We start from the raw sequence: 17,284 nt of genomic DNA on the forward strand, positions 1-17,284 counted from the left end.
CGTAGTTTTAGCTTTCAATCAGTAATGTTTAATAATTTGCACTGCTAGGACAGACATGCAAAAAGTTAATGCCCTGTGGAATATTCTCAGTAGCAACCAGTAAGGTGGCGAGTATTCACTGTAGTTCCTGAATTGAGCCATAAATGCATCTGTCGAACAAAATTTTTGATATCAATCTCATGTTTTCGTAAGGTTATCAACACACCTGGTCCAGACAAACACGAGCTTCACCCGAACAGTCGCAACTCAAATCTGTCCAATCAGCCTCTGGTGTAAAACTGCTGATCAAACAAGAGCTTCAAACACTGCAAAACAAAATTTGTGCCAAAGATGAAACTCTCTGTCTATCAGGACAAAAAGGAAATAGTGGGAAACGAGGAAGACCGGGAACCCGGGGCAGACCAGGACCCCCTGGGAGACCCGGGCCAGAGGGACTTCCTGGTAAACACGGCCCAATAGGACCTCAAGGACTGACGGGCATGAAAGGTGGTAAGTGCGCATGCGGGATGACCAACTCATGTGCAAGCCCCAGTTACGGTTGCAACTGTGATAAATACGGCTATGTATGGCGCGAAGACAGCGGTCTCCTCACAGACAAGACACGCCTTCCAGTCAAACAACTCAGGTTTGGGGATACCGGCGGAGACAGCGGCCAACAAGGTTATCATACACTGGGTAAACTGAAGTGCTATGGCATAGTGTGAACTTGGAAAAGATGACGCCACAGCCAAAGTTCATGAAACAGTTTTTTTAAGGTGCTAATATGATCAAAAAAATCACATCCCTTTTTCCTTAAGATTTTGAAAGCGTGTTTGCTTGACACCTGACTGATAGCATCTTGAGCTTCGAATTTTATCCAAAGGCTGTTTTCTTTGATTGCAAGTTTAGGATTTCACGGTCCACCATTATTCACGTTCAAGACTTACCGATTGGACCTGAGAGGGTTGGATCGAGGATAAGATGACGTCAAAGCCTCACTAGCTTAAAATTGCAGCGGGTAAACGCAGCTTAGTATACATGCAAAACACTAGTTTAAAAGTCTCAAAGTTCGAAACTTTCACGTCATCTTATCCTCGATCCAGCTCTCTCAAGACTTTAAAGTTAGTAATGGCGGACCATTAATAAGGAGAATTTCATTCAAAATAAGCAGGCGTCTTTTTGAAATGAAGACTTAAAACGTCGGTCACTTAGTTTTGACTTAACACAGTTTTGAAATATAAAGAAAAAGTAGAATTGATTTTTGGTCACAGTAGCACTTTAAATCTACATGTCTAATTTTACCCTATCTATATTTATCGAACTGCAACAATGAGAAACGTTAAAATGTTTGGGTAACACTTTTTGTAGGAGATGCGTGACACTTTAAAATGAATAAACAAGTAGAGTGAAATAAAATAAATATCAAAAAGTGTCAGTAGCTTTTTTTTTAATCACTTTCTGACACTGACACTTTTTGATATTTATTTTATATCACTCTGCTTGTTTAAATGTTTGAGGATCCTACGCTGGAGGTCAAATATAAGACAAGTGGTCTTTTGAGCGAAAGGGATAAAATTTGCTTTCGTCTTGTTTTATATTAGGGACCTTTAGATCGCAAACCACTACGAGTATGAATTTTCTGTACTGAGCATGCGCATAAGGTTTGGAGGCCGACTTTTTTTTTAAATGCGCGTGCTCAGAACGGAAAACTCGTAATTGTAGTGGTCCTCATCCTCCGATCTAAAGGTCTCTACTTAACAATTAGACCCGTGGCCCTTGAGGGCGAAGGGTCTAATTGTTTTAGTATCACCCAACTAGTCGGACAGAAAAGGCAATAGCAACGTTAGCAAATGCAAGTTGAAGAAATAGTAGCGTAGCCAATCAAAATGCAGGATTTGCATTCAGTCCACTAGTTGGGTGATACTAATATGTGATACACCGTTACATACTGCTGCAGTAGCAGATTGAGTTATTGATAAATCGGAACAGCAAAATGGTTTAAGGGACACTGCAAATCATTAATCCTCGACAACGAAATTAGATCAGATTTTAGCCCGGTGGTAAGCGCATGTTTTCAGAACGTAAGTGCAAAACTTAAGTGTCACTGAAGTTAACCAATTTCAAGTATCAATATTTTAAGGAGACGCTTTTATTCCAAGTCGGATGCACTAAGTGAAAAAAAATTGCGTTTCAAAATGAAACTCGTGTGACCTAGTGAAATTTAACTTGTAAATTCCTAAGATTCTTTTACCGTCCTTGAAGATCTCTATGGTTTCTATGCAAATGTATGTTGTTCATCTTAAATCGAATCAAGTTTAATCATTGCAAATTTTGCACTGATTAACTGATAAAGGGCACTTTGAAAGTTCAAGTATGTCGATATTACGATGTTCCAAGGCGTAGGGACCATGAGCAAGTTTGTCTCAGCTGGCGAGTCTCACCAGAGTCTCTTCGCATTGTGAACAGTTTCTTAAGTATGAGTGTTATGATTCAGTGTTGCTTTACAACAACTATGCATACGGATGGTGGGTATCACGTGATTCTGTTAAGATGGAGCAACAGTCAGTGGTAATTGCTCATGCGGGATGACCAACTCTTTTGTAAACCCCAATTATGGTTGCAACTGTGATAAGATCGACGCCGTATGGCGTGAAGACAACCTTCTCCTCACAGGCAAGACACGCCTTCCAGTCAAACAACTCAGGTTTGGGGATTTCGGCCCACACAACAACCGAGGTTACCATACATTAGGTAAACTGAAGTGATATGGCATAGTGTGAACTTGGGAAAGATAACGTCACAGCAAAATATTCAGGAAACAATTTATTTTAAATCTACATGTCTAATTTTACGCAATCTAATATATCTACCAAAGAGCAACAATGAAAAACGTGAATTCAACAAAATCTTTGAGGATCTTACGCTGGAGGTCAAATGAAGGACAAGTGATATTTTGAGGGAAAGAGAGAAACTCATGAAACATTGCTTTCGGATTCTTTAATATTATGGGAGACATCATTACATACTGCTGCTGCGGCAGATTTAGTTCTTGATAAATCGGAACCGCAAATACTTTGAGGGACACTTCAAATCATTAATCTTTAAAGTTTAGTTAGATGAGATTTCAACTAGGTGGAAAGCACGTGATTTACAGAACAAAAAGCCGCAACTTTAATGTCAAATCGACCAATTTTAATACAATTTTAACAATAAATGTTTTCGCAAAACATTTTTTTTGTTTTCTTTTCAGATCCACTAGTTTTTCAAAAGGAACATCATTTCACCTAGTGAAATTTACTTAGTGAATTCCAAAGATTCGTTCATGGTCCTAGAAGATCTCAATGGTTTCTATGTAAATATGTACGTTTATTATAAATCGAATCGAGTTAAAGATTGTCAACAATGCACTGATTATCCGATCACGGGTACTTTTAAAGTGTGTCGAGTGAAGACAGTGGTTTCCTCAAACCAAGAGACTTTTAGGGATCAAACAAATCAGATTGGAAGATGTTCATAGCTGGAACCAAAAAGGAGCACCAACAGGGCGTCTCCATACAAAGCACTGTAAAATTGAGTATCATGTTTCGACAAATAACTTTGAAACGATGCACCAAACAGACCTGAGACTTGGAGGAGTTACTTATGTATTAGTCTTTTACAACATTTCATTTTCTTGCCCTCTTTCTTTCAACGATTTTGGATTTCATTTTTTATTGCGTTAAAACACACCGGTGGCTCAGTTGGTTGAGCACCGCGCTGCCATGCGGGAGGTCGTGAGCTCAACTCCGGCCGGACCAACACTCAGGGTCTTAAAATAACTGAGGAGAAAGTGCTGCCTTTGTAATTACATCCGCAAATGGTTAGACTTTCAAGTCTTCTCGGATAAGGACTATAAACCGTAGGCCTTGTCTCACAACCCTTCAAAATCCATAAAACCTGTGGGACGTTAAAAATTCCATACACTAGTCGAGAAGAGCAGGGTATGTAGTTCCCGGTGGTCTGGCCTTTCCTTCAACAATGTGGTCGGCTTGGGGTAATCTTCTGAATGGGCTACTGATCGATGAGACCACTGTGACATAACAGCAAAACAGACAGTGGTCAAACTGAAGGAGTCCAAGTGCTGAAACGGGTAAACTAAACTAAAGTTAACTAAACTAAACTGTGAAAACTGTTTCACGTGACGTCACGGAAGCCATGTTGGCGTTCCTAAACAAAAGAACAGCGGTCATGTTGGTGTCCCCAACTAATCCTCCGGGAATTGAGCTCTATTATCATGCTAACGTTTTCTTTTGTTTTGTTTTGTTTTTTTCTTTTTTTTGAAAAACAAGGTTACTGATCACGTGAGTGAAAACAGTCTATAGAACAATTTCACAGTTACAGTAAAAGCTCCTTATAAATGCAAACACAGACTAGTCACTATCGACACATCTACAGATCCACTTTATCCTCTTTGTCTCTTATTAGTTCTATTTAACTTCTTTTATTTTTGAAGTAGTCGAAATTGCCAGTCCAATGAACTTGTTCGTCCGTTTCCCAGCCACTTCCACTGAAATTTGTCCTCCGTGATTTAAAGACAAGTGAATCACACTAGGAAGAAGTAATCGTTCAACGTAATACCATTAAAACACACTCATTAATTATACTACGATATCACTCACATTTTGATTACTTTTCCAAAAATTTGTTATTATCAAGGATTTCGATATAACGAACCCTCGATATCACGAACCAATTGCCCTAGTCTATTGGCACTTCATTTATTTGTAAACATTAAGCAATGTTCACCGGTACATTATCCGTTGTTATGAATGACCAATCCAGACTTCAACTGGCTGCAGAAACATTTACTTGTTTTCTTCCTTACTTGGCAAATTTGAATATCACTCAAATTAAAAACTACCTCTTCTAAAATTACCATACTTCTGCGCCACATGGTATTCAGAGTAAACGCTTAAAGAAGCGCCTTTTACTCCGTCTTTCTCGGGAAAACGCTCGAGCTTAAATTTCGGCTTCGTCCTTTTTTGCTTTCAGTCACCAATCGCACTCAAGATTGTACAACGCATTCGCGAAGTTAACCAAAGCCCATACGTGGCATGGTTGTACAAAGGCGTCTTCAACTTTTATAGCGCATGCCTACGTGCACATGTGGCATTGAACGAAAATGGAGTCGTTGAAAGTCTGAGCGCGAATATGGTGTCTTCTAATAATTTTCGCCGTACGCTCACACTAAAAGATGTCGAGAGTTTTCGGAACGCGTCGGTCCGCGAACTTTACGAGAGATCACTTTACCAGTGAAAATTTATCAGTGAACGTAATGAAAATCACTGGCATCACTTTAAAGTGATAAAGTGATAAATAATAATCTAGCCAACATCTCTACTGTATTTCTTTTTCGTTGTTTTTCTTCGTTTTGGTTTGCTGTGGATCCTCTAATTCATTATGCTGGATGTTCAAGTATACTATCAACACAATAAATTAGTTGTAAAACAGAAGAAGGCCTAAAGATCCACATAATACGTGCCCTTTATCTTTTTGGCTGTAGTAACATTAACGACAGACTTCCTGTAATACTGAATATGGTAATTGGAAATGTATTTGTTGTAGTAATTAATATTTGGCCATTGCGCCCTTCACAGATTGGATCGGAACAATGCAAGCGCCTTCAAATCGCAGTCAACGCTTGTAAAACAAGCTAAAACAAAAAGAGTCAACGATTAAAGATATATCTCTGTTGGAAAAATTGCGTGAAAATTCAGGCGATGACGCAAGGAAAAGACAAACAAGACAAGAGGCCCAACAGATTTGGCAGCTTGTGTTCTACGTCTGGTTTGCTGTTGTCTGTTGTGTGTTGTATCGCACTGATTCATGTGGAACTCAGAATACAACAACATCATCGACTGATATCACACACAGTAACATCCTGTGATCAGCTTGAGACAAAGATCCTACGAACAGTGGAGCAGAATTACAGAGAATGGCAAGATGATAAGGAACAATGGAAACAGAGAAAAGGTCAGTTGACTGAGGATTCTACGATACTTTTAAAGGTTTTAACGCTGTCATTGTTTGTCGGGCTTTTTGTCAGTCCTTGTTTACTTGCGATGCCACTTCAACATTTATAAATTTCCTACCATTTTAGTTCTTCAAACAAATGCTCAAAAATAAGTTCCACAAAAGCTTTGCTTACTCTTAGCCTCAGCCTGAACGGAAGCCATCTTATACATGATGGTTTCTTAACTAAGCTTTGCGTAATAATCATGAATAATGTGCACTGCTAGGACTGACATGTCAAACGCCCCGGCAGAATATTTGCCGTAACAACAAGTACGATGGTGAGTTTCAACTGTTCAGCTTGAACTGTGGTTGCTGAATTCAGTAAAATGTATCAGTGCTTCTAATCGATATCAACTGATTTCATCTGTCCAAAAGGTAATCAAAACACCTGGTCCAGACAAAAACGCGCTTCACCCGAACAGTCACAACTGAAATATATCCAATCAGCCTCTGATGTAAAACTGCTGATCAAACAAGAGCTTCACACACTGCAAAACCAAATTTGTGCCAAAGATCAAACTCACTGCCTATCAGGACAAAAAGGAAATAGTGGAAAACGAGGAAGACCGGGAACCAGGGGTAGACCAGGACCCCCTGGGAGACCCGGGCCACAGGGACCTCCTGGTAAACACGGCCCAGTGGGACCTCAAGGACTGATAGGCATGAAAGGGGATATTGGGATTCCGGGTAATACTGGTCCCGTGGGACCAACCGGCCCGCCAGGACGAAAGGGCGCCAAAGGTGAACCGGGCCAGTCAATCGCGGCTCCTTCTCTGCTTCAGCCTCCAACGGAAACCACGATTAATGAAAGTCAAACAGCCATCTTGAAATGTTCAGCCAATGGAAATCCATTACCAAAAGTCGAGTGGTCTAAGCTGAATTCATCACTTCCGGCTGGACGCTACGTGATTGAACCCAGTGGTGCTCTTATTCTGAGGAATGTTAGACCTGGAGACGAAGGAGTTTTCAACTGCAGAGCAGAAAATCTCTTAGGAAGCGTCAAAGCTTCAGCTAAGCTGACTGTTCAGTGTAAGTTTCCTTTCTCATTTATGTTTCGTCACTATCCTTTCAGGATCTAATTCATTTCAAATATTTTTTTAAATCAAGGAAAGGTTACGTTTATACAAACGTTGGCCGTGTAGCACTTATATTTTAAACAGAGTTAACTGAATAGAGTGTAATGTGAAGTGCTAGATTTCAATCCCATATGAACCATGTGAGCGTTAGCCTTACAGATGGAAATGGGCCCACACAAGGACAAAGAAAAACTCTGACCTGACTTATATTTTAAACAGAGTTAACTGAATAGAGTGTATAGAGTGTAAGTGCTAAACGGCCAACGTTTGTATAAACGTAACCTTTCCTTGTACTTGTACATGTTCATTGCCGTGACTTTAACATCTTCACTTCCCACGGCCTGCTCCCGTCTTCACATTACACTCTATTCAGTTAAATTTTTTTAAATCGATTGTTTCAGGCCAGTTACTGCAACACAGTCAATGTGGTATCGATAAAGGACTTAACACGTTTTTTATTCTATGGCGGCAGCATTCTAATCCATTAACTTGATTGTTTAACAAATCGAAAGTGGTTCAGCATTGTCTGTACTCTTATCGACAACGATATTCGTCATCACAGTGGTCAAAATGTTGTGGACAACGCTGAACCACTTGTTTTTTTACCACAATATTCAACGCCAAATAAATTGTTTATTTCAGAGCGTGACCAAAATCATGACATAAAGAAAGAGCAAGCGTTGCGTATAATTTTCTCGCAATATGATTGGTTTATTTCCCAAAATGAGCGTTTCTAATTTGCTATTGCATTGCGAGACATATTGACGCGAGCATGACGCGAGCAGCGTTGTCTAGACTTTTATCGACAACGGCAAATTAGCCAATCAGATTGCGAGATTACAAGCAATTGTGGTTAAAACTTTTTTTGACAGTCGCTCCTCGGCTTTTCCTGCCATCCACCGAAATATTGGCACAAGAGGCACAAAATGTCACCATCGCCTGCAATGCTACTGGTCAGCCGCAGCCAAGTGTCATATGGTCCAAAGCATTTGGTAGCTTGCCAGTCGGAAAGACAAAAGTGACCGAGGGAAATTTAATAATATTGAAAGTGGCAAAGAACGATAGAGGAACATACATTTGTAAGGCGGTGAATATTCTGGGATCGACAAGAGCAGTGGCTCAACTCACAGTATTTTCTCGTTTGCGCTTTAAAGTTCGTCCTCCCAACAAAGTTACAATTGCTTTAATTGGTTCAACTGTTCGATTGCCATGCGCGGCCGAAAGTGAACTGAGACCCACTATCACGTGGACCAAGGACGGCAAGTCTTCACTTCCCTCATATTCCAATGGAACCCTGGTTCTTGAAAACATAAAGAAATCTCATGAAGGATCTTATACCTGCAGAGCCACAAATGCACTGACAACAATACAGGCAAATGTGAAAATAGACATTCCTGTTAATGCAACATCCTGCGCTGAAATACGGAAGTACGTCAGCAGTTACAGCGGAAATTACATCATTGATCCAGATGGCCCAGGAGGTCTGGCACCATTTAATGTGTACTGCGACATGAAAGACAAGAATGGCGTTGGGGTGACAGTCATCAGTCACAACAGTGAAAGCAGAACCTACGTCAAAGGTTATGAATCTCAAGGTAGCTATTCACGTGACATTCATTACACAGGAACAAGTTTGTCTCAGCTGGCGAGTCTCACCAGAGTCTCTTCACATTGTGAACAGTTTATTAAGTATGAATGTTATGGTTCAACTTTGCTTAACAATAACGATCCATACGGATGGTGGGTGTCACGTGATTCTGTTAAGATGACGTATTGGGGTGGCGCGTCAGTCAGTGGTAAGTGCGCATGCGGGATGACCAACTCATGTGCAAACCCCTATTTTGGTTGCAACTGTGATAAGGAAGATCAGCGTGAAGACAGCGGTCTCCTCACAGACAAGACACGCCTTCCAGTCAAACAACTCAGGTTTGGGGATACCGGCGATGAAAACGAAAAAGGGTATCACACACTGGGTAAACTAAAGTGCTATGGCATAGTGTGAACTTGGGACACATGACGTCACAGCCAAAGTTCATGAACAAATTTACTTTAAATCTACAGGTCTAATTTTACCCAACTCATATCTATCGAAGCGCAACAATGAAAAACGTCAATTCAACAATAAGGATCCTACTTTGGAGGTCAAACGAAGGAGAAGTGCATGTTCTAATGAGCCAAAAGGACAAACTGTTGAACAGTGTTTTCGTCTTGTTTAACATAATGTGATACTCCATTACATACTGCTGCTGTGGCAGACCTAGTTATTGATCAATCAGAACCGCAAATAGTTCGAGGGACACTTAAAATCATTAATCCTTAAAAATGAAATCAGATTTCAGCTCGGTCGTAACCACGTCTTTACAGACCATAAGTCCACAAATTAAATGCCAAGTTAACATATTTTAATACAATTTTAAGTTCAAGTATTTTCGGGAAACGTTTTTTCTCTTGTCGGGTTCAATAAGATAACGATACTTTTATGACTTTTATCGTACTCAGAAGATCTCGATGGTTTCCACGTAAATATATGTTCATTTAAATCAAATCGAGTTTAATCATTGTAAATTATGCACTGCTCATCCTTTAACGGGTACTTTAAAAGTGCGAGTGTGTCGATATTACGATGTTCCAAGCATAGTATAGGGACCATGGGCAAATATTACACGAATAAGCTATGTGTGGGTACATCTCTTATAGCCCACAAAGATTCTCTCCTTTAACTTCTACCGAAAGTTTTCAATTAATCGACACAAAATAGGCATCATTTCAATGTCCCAGCGTTTGAAGAAATGCACCAATCCTCTATCATTTGCATTTTTTGTATTTTCGAAACGAAAGTCGTCACGGACTAACTTGAAAAAAGATTTATTTCTAGGTCATCTTCAACCTCCTCTAGATAAAAATTAAAAAGACCTTGCGACTTTGATTTTAGAATTTGATGACGTCACTGTGTCACTTGGTAACAAGATGTCATCGTCTGAAGCACATATTTCCCATAGATGGATTCTCCTGGCTGGGCGACGTTTTGGTCAACGCTGCCTTGTACAGGCACGAACGGTACAAAAATGTAACCGAGCTCAGCAAGTATATTTGGAGTCTAAAAGAACAGAACATCAGTTATCAAATTAAGTGGAAAAAAGTAAAGCAAGCTAGGTCGTATTCTAATGCCAACAAAAAATGTAATCTTTGCCTATGGGAAAAATATTTCATAATTTGTAAGCCGGAAATGTCGACACTTAACCATAGAAACGAAATGACATCAACCTGTAGACATTCTAAGAAATTTCTGTTAAGTAGCGCGTTCACCTAAAATAGTCTTACCCGATCGTTTAGCGCTTTTGCCGTCCAATCACATCTTGACACGTTATGCTAGTAAGCATTGTTCCCCACTTTCAAATTTGTATATCTTTACATGTAACCGTTATTGTTGTCAGTTGCCTGATGATTGCTTCATTAGAAGCATGAAACTCCGAGTAGCAATTAAATGTTTTTGAACTAGTCCGACTCCAGAAATTCATCTTATATATATATATATATATATAGTTTATTACATGTAAGTATGAATGTTACAATTCAGTGTTGCTCTACAATAACAATCGACACGGATAGTGGGTGTCATGGGATTCTCTTAAGATGACGTACTGGGGTGGAGAGTCAGTCAGTGGGAAAGTGCACATGCGGGATGATCAAGTAACTTATGTGCAACCCTCAGTCCTGGTTGTAACTGTAACAGGTATGACTTCGAATAGCGTGAAGGCAGTGGTCTCCTCACAGACAAGATATACTTTTCAGTCAAACAACTCAGGTTCTAGCAAATGAAATAGTAGAGTGTTTGACCATAGTTGGCTAACAAAGTCAGTCTGATCGTGGGTTTTTTATTGTAAATACTTTTCCATCAAAATTTGAGAGTGTATCTTAACGATTCCTCTAAGTGAAGCTGAGCATCGCAGTTGTGAACGCAGGCTTCGTTTGCAATATAGTTGCAAATGAAGGCAGCGAAAAAAATCGCAGTTCATCCGTTCATAATCAGTTCTCATTGGTCTCCGTTTTGTGCCATTTGCGAAACAAAACTCACCTGCAGAAAACAGTTCTCCTGATTGTAAAAAAACAACAACCACGACACTTCGTACCTAGAGTTTTTTAAGGACGAAGGTTGTTCTCTAAGAAAATGATGTCCCTTGTCACTGTAGTAAGACACAGTTATTCTGGTATTACACGAATTATGGCAGACAATCTACGTGTGAACTCGGTACCCTCTTGCGAATGTCGAGTCTTGAATGGAGGAGGAATAAATTTCGTTTAACCAACAGAGGAATCAGAACAAGTTAGAAGAAAGTATAATGTGAAATTTTCTCATGCAACCCAGTTTGATAAGAAATAAAGTATGAGCACGAAATTAGAGAGCAAAGGCAGCGTTTGTACTTTCAAAGTTGTATAATCAGTGTTTTCATATTGATGGTTTGTATCTGACGACACGGTGGCGATATTGGTGTACAGAACAATGAAGTAAAATGTCCTTTGGGAATTTGACTCTATTATTATGCAAAACTTGTGAGGCCATTTTATAATGTTTTGCCAGCACACCAACAAGGTCGTCTTATCACGTGGATGCAAACCTTGAGTTCATATATACTGTTATTGGTTTCTGCAATCGTTAGAACAGATTTTATCAAATCATGATTGCAATACATATGTCTGGTATATATGCTATATCATAAAAACTTCGTCTTTCTTGCACGCAAGAACTCGCCGAGCATTCTTTTGCTGGTTAGAAATCCACTGAATTGGCGAGCTATGTAAAGTGTTTCCCGATATTGAAATGGCTTAGGGTATAACATGATCAATTATTTAAAAAATCTTACCAGTTTCTCTGTGAACTTGTCGGATTCATCTGCATCGATCCCCAGTGACAACAGCAGCCGGATTTGGCAACACGAAATCTTTTGTCCGTGAACACCCATTTGAACTTTCTCCCTGGGGAAAATAAAAACAATGGGAATTTTATTCAGGACGTTTTCTTTTTTCGACAGAGTGCTGTTCAACTAAGCTTTCTGTGTGACAAAAACATTATCAATAAATGGCTGGTTAACAACAAATAGTAATTTTCTTGAAGATCAAGGAGCAATCGACATTGTACCCTCTTTTCTTCCTTCCCTACTAATTATAACAACGGTTTTCTAAATGATATCAACCTTATTCCCCCGCTCCCAATCCAACACAATATGGAGCTTAATTAAGCAACGACGATAGCAAAGGCCACGGAAACGTCACAAAACAAGGATATTATTGGTTCACATTACTTAAGATCGCTACTGTCATCCTACGCACCTAAAAGAATGTTGAGATCGTCGGCAAAAAACCATTTACAAACGCCTATTGCTAGAACCAAAGCATATGGTGAAAGATCATTCTCAGTTGCTGCGCCAAAATTGTGGAACAATCTCCCAGATACCATCAAAAACATTGATTCCTTAGATAGTTTTAAAAAAAACCTGGAAACATTCCTATTCAGGAAGCATTTAAGCTAAGAGTATTACTGACACTTTTAATGTTTTTAAATTGTTTTTAATTGACAGTTTTATTATATTTTTTATATTTTTTGTATAACTTGTAAAAAGCATTGAGACCTAGTAATCATGCGTTTTTAAGAAATAAATTATTATTATTATTAATAAAGGAAAAATTGTCGTGCTGCACGTGCGAATCGCATTTCAGTACAGTCCTGTGCCATACTATGCAAAACAACCACGTGACATGACCAAATCAATGAACCGTTCATGTTCTACCTTTTCCTTGAAATCGTTTGTACCAATCCAATTGTGTGATAGTCCACCCTTATTATATACTCAACAGAATATCGCCTTTCTTATTGGTCAATGACGAATGCATAGATGATTCATAGAGCGCAATACGGAAGTTGCCCTAGAAACAAAGCGATGGAGTAATTTTGTTGAGTATAATAGATGGTTTTCACGTTACTTCATTGCCGCCCTGTTTGTGGACCAAAACAAAAGATCTCAATGCAATACAATACAAACTTAATTGACCACTCCCCATATGGGCTTTTCAGGGCCAATGAAACACAATGAACGAAACGACAGAACACAACGACTGTTAAGAATCCCAACTGGCCGGAGGCAAACCAATTGGCTACATTTACGAGTGCAGCCGAGAAGTTGAACCAGGGACTGCCAAGATCAAATTCAACGAATGGTCAGAACAAGTCTTGAATCCGGGAAGTCCGGATCTCAAGGCAAGCATCCTAACCACAATGCCGCACTGCCTCCCATTAGCTAAGAACACTATCAGTGCAGGGTAGATTAACTACAAAAGTAATTTCCTTGAAGACAAAAGAGCAATCGACAATATTGAATCGATCATTTGCTCTCTGTTGAAAACACTCAATTAAGAGAGCTGAACCTCGGGCAGTGGTGCATGCGCATGCGTGATGATCAACTCATACAAACCCCAGTGGTGGTTGCAACAGAGATAACTATATTATGGCCAAAAGAGGTAACAAACGCTTGCAAAGAATATTTAATATAATTTTAATTTGATTAATTAAAGCGTCGCGGGTGTTACAGTCATTATGTCGGTGTATGTATGTTGATTGTGCTTTCATGCATTCCTTTGGATTGGTCAGTAATACGAAATAGGAAATGTGACAAGTAGAAGGTTTAAGAATTTGTACAGGTAGGTGCACAAAACTAAAATAACGACAGAAATAAAGGAGGGAGGGGTAGGGCGGGGAAATGAATCGCATTAACAAGCACGGACCGTGATCGATCCATCACAATTTGAAATTGCTACTCGGCGTTTTATGCAGTTAAGTAATTTTATGAGACTTAAGCCAGCCATCATTTGCATACTAGCGGGGACTTCAAACGCGATCTTTGACGAGTTAGCTAAACCGCAAGATCTTTAATGTAGTGAACGACGAAATATACGTATGTTAGGCTGTCCACGTAAATAAGCTTTTAGTTTTGCTGAATGATGTCCGTGGACGATACAAAGTTCTACTAGTAGAACCAAGTTGTTGCAACAGTGTCACTTAACACCTCTTCTATTTCTTAACGGCCTTTCTGCACTTTTAACCGTGTATGTTAACCTTGTTCGGCAATTGATTGTTGAGCAATCTATTATGAAGATGATAACACGTTTAACTCGCTTCCTTCTTATGAAACCCCCAGGCAGAGTTAATCCAACAATAGGCCAGATGGAGATGTTGCATCGAGTCTCCTTTCCTGTTCTTAAATCATGTACCCTAGACTGAATTTAAAAGATAACTCGCACTTAATTTCCCTTGAGTTCAAAGTTCTAATGGACCGAAGTCAAGGAAGGTTAAGGAAACTTAGTGCAAACCCGTAAATAACATTTTCAGTCGGTAACAAAAGCAAATCAGCAACACTTCATTACGTTGTTTCTACAGTGCTCAGCCTTGTGTGTGCAGTGGCCTTGTTTAGCAATTGTTGAGTAATCTATTAAGATGAACCCGATAAAACACGGCTACTTGATTCTTAAACAGTACTTAACTTGAAAGCCCTACACAGTATCAATCCAAACGTCAGCCGGATTGTGATTTTGCAACGAGTCTTCTAATCATGTATCGGAAAGACTGAATTTAAAAGATAACTTTCACTAAGATTCCCTTGAATTCAAAGTTTTAATGGACTGAACTAAAGAACAAAACTGTTTAGGAAAATTAGTCCAAATCCCGTATATAACTAATACGGCTAATCAGCAACACTTCATTACGTTTTATCCAAAGGGAAATATTACGAAATCATAATCGATTCACAATCCTCTTTAAGCATCAGCATACTCTGATAGTTTAAGATCTTTGATTAAACACCATTATAGTGATTCTGATGTCAAACGTTTACTTTGTGGCTATAAAAATGAACTCCATGGGTTTTGAAAGTTGGTCATAAATAACACTTAACTGAGGGTGGAGTGTAAGGTATAAACTGGGCTTTTGTACCTCTGGACCGTTTGATCATTTTTTAACCATGTTTGGACTATTTTGAACTATTTTGGGATCACTTTTAAGACTACTTCTTGGACATATTTGGACCACTTCATGGACCGTTATTTTCGGACAATTTTGTTACCTTAGAAATTTTTATTCATTTTGCTGCTCAACCAAATACTCTTTGAGGGCTTGTGTTTTTGAATTCGTAAAGTCCAGTCCATATGGATAGAGCCACTTAATGGTAAGACTTCAGCGATTATTCCCGATATAATTGTGTTTGCTGAACTGAACTTATCTGATTTAGCAGGCTAAATCAGATAAGGAAATGACCGGAAATTAGGGCTAAAAAGGCTGGCAAAAACTCCAGTGGGTTTCGCAAGAGGTAAACCATATGCTCTTCAAACTGATGTCCTCCAAGGGGAGCTCGGTATTAAACGATAACAAATCTTGATATTGACTAGTCGTGTGATAACTAGCAGAAAGAATGGGCAAAACGTTTTTCTCGAGTGGTTTTCTAGAAAGTACAGAAAGCATGACCGAAACAATGCGATTCACTTGCAAAGATCTATTTTTGGTTGCCATTATAGCGACAGATGTATTTGTAATTGTCCTTACACTAAAAACAGAACAAAAGCTTTAAAAGGATGCGATCACCGAAGATTGCAAATACACAGAGGACGTTCTATCCCGTAGAACAAACTTAAATCATACCTTTCAAAAAGCTAGTTACATTGAAAACGCAAGTGTTTGTAAGGAATCGCTAGTGAAGAACGAGGCTTTCTGGGATGCAAGTTAAGCAGTTACCAAGACCATCAGAGTTTCAAATTGAAGTGCTTATTTCACCTTAACTAAACCTAAGCGTTAATTACTGTCGCAAAATGAAGTCTAATGGATCAATAGTGTCGCCAACTCAAGAGGCCATGTTGGCTATATCGCAGAGTATCTTTGCCATGTCGCTGTCTGGAGAGAACTGTGCGACCTTGAAAAACTCAATCCGTTCGTCAAATAAGAATAATCCAGGCGATCCACAGCTGGCGGAGAAGAAGATCGCGGACGATTCGGAACCAGGGATATTGAGTCAAGAGAATATGTCTAAGAAAGCGACTGGGAAACGAAGGCATTCGTCGACACCCGATCCAGTGGAACGACGTAAGCCCTCCATACCGGTACCAAGGCGAAATGCAAGATCGTTGACGGAGATAACAGTTGATACGGAAATCATCGATGGACTATTAACAACAACGTTATGCTCCACGGAATTGTGAAAATATCTTAACTTTTATCGTTCACTCTGTAAAAGAAACTCACAAATAAATGAGTCGTTGATGAAGATGGATTTCATTTTTTGTCATGTAGAACTCAGATTGGAAGACATTGAAAGACTTCTTATTTAACCAAGGATGCTGGCCACAACAAGAAGACGAAATGAGTGTGTAACGTTTCCAATACACTAAAACATAAGTGGCTGAGCCACGAGGAGGTGATACTCGGAAAAGAAAGCTATCATCATCATCAGTTTTTATCCGGTAATCAAGGAACAACATTGTTCTCAGAAATGTACATGCACAGGCGCACAGCACCTTATCACTATGAGGCTATCAAGCCCAGTTCTTGTTACAATATCATATACTTACTTACACTAGAAGCGTCAACTGGCTTAATTAAGACTGTAAAGAAAAACCAGCTAACGTCATGTTTTGTACCTTAGTGCATAGTTAATTTAGGCACTGGTTATGAAACCCTGGGAATTTCAAAAGCAGGAATACAGTCGCAATTAGATGTTGAACCGACCGTGGCCCTGCACAATCTTTTGTTTTTGGTTCGCAAGTTAATTTTGAATAAATTGGTCGAAGCTTTTGATTGGTTATCCTGCCGAAAAAAGCGTGTTTTTGTCGGGTTTTGTGCAGGGTCAAGGTGTTTAAGAAAGTTAGAGGAGTCTGGAGCCAACCATCTCAAGCATGCACCTATCCTTCGACAGCAATAGAGCGTTTTCACATAACGTCACAGAAGCCATGTTGGTGTTCCAACTGACAAAGAAATGGCGGCCATGATGGTGTACCAAACTAATCCTGCGGGAATTGAAATCTATTTTTATGCAAATACTTGCTTCTGTTTCAGTGATCCAATATGGCTGCTTGTCACATGAATGAAAACGCTCCATTGACGATAACCAGAAATGTAAGAATTGTAATGTAATGTAACA

General features: G+C 39.4%; 1 protein-coding gene across 1 annotated transcript; it reads left to right on the forward strand.

Annotated features, from left to right (window-relative positions):
• Nucleotides 1-5,285: 5,285 nt before the first annotated feature.
• LOC138023736 (uncharacterized) lies at nucleotides 5,286-10,022 on the forward strand. The gene is made up of 3 exons (XM_068870795.1): nucleotides 5,286-5,991; nucleotides 6,409-7,062; nucleotides 7,982-10,022. The coding sequence occupies exons 1-3, from the start codon at nucleotides 5,739-5,741 to the stop codon at nucleotides 9,109-9,111; spliced, it is 2,037 nt and encodes a 678-aa protein (XP_068726896.1). The 5' UTR covers nucleotides 5,286-5,738; the 3' UTR covers nucleotides 9,112-10,022.
• Nucleotides 10,023-17,284: the final 7,262 nt, after the last annotated feature.

The sequence above is a fragment of the Montipora capricornis genome, chromosome 11, assembly GCF_036669925.1.
Source record: "Montipora capricornis isolate CH-2021 chromosome 11, ASM3666992v2, whole genome shotgun sequence".
Taxonomy (NCBI): domain Eukaryota; kingdom Metazoa; phylum Cnidaria; class Anthozoa; order Scleractinia; family Acroporidae; genus Montipora; species Montipora capricornis.

What these genes read in the sequence shown, in the direction of transcription:
- LOC138023736 (XM_068870795.1), top strand. Translation starts at nt 5,739, where the DNA reads ATGACGCAAGGAAAAGACAAACAAGACAAGAGGCCCAACAGATTTGGC. An exon ending in ACAATGGAAACAGAGAAAAG is followed by an intron (nt 5,992 to 6,408) that starts GTCAGTTGACTG and finishes TCTGTCCAAAAG; the next exon opens with GTAATCAAAACACCTGGTCC. An exon ending in AGCTAAGCTGACTGTTCAGT is followed by an intron (nt 7,063 to 7,981) that starts GTAAGTTTCCTT and finishes TTTTTTTGACAG; the next exon opens with TCGCTCCTCGGCTTTTCCTG.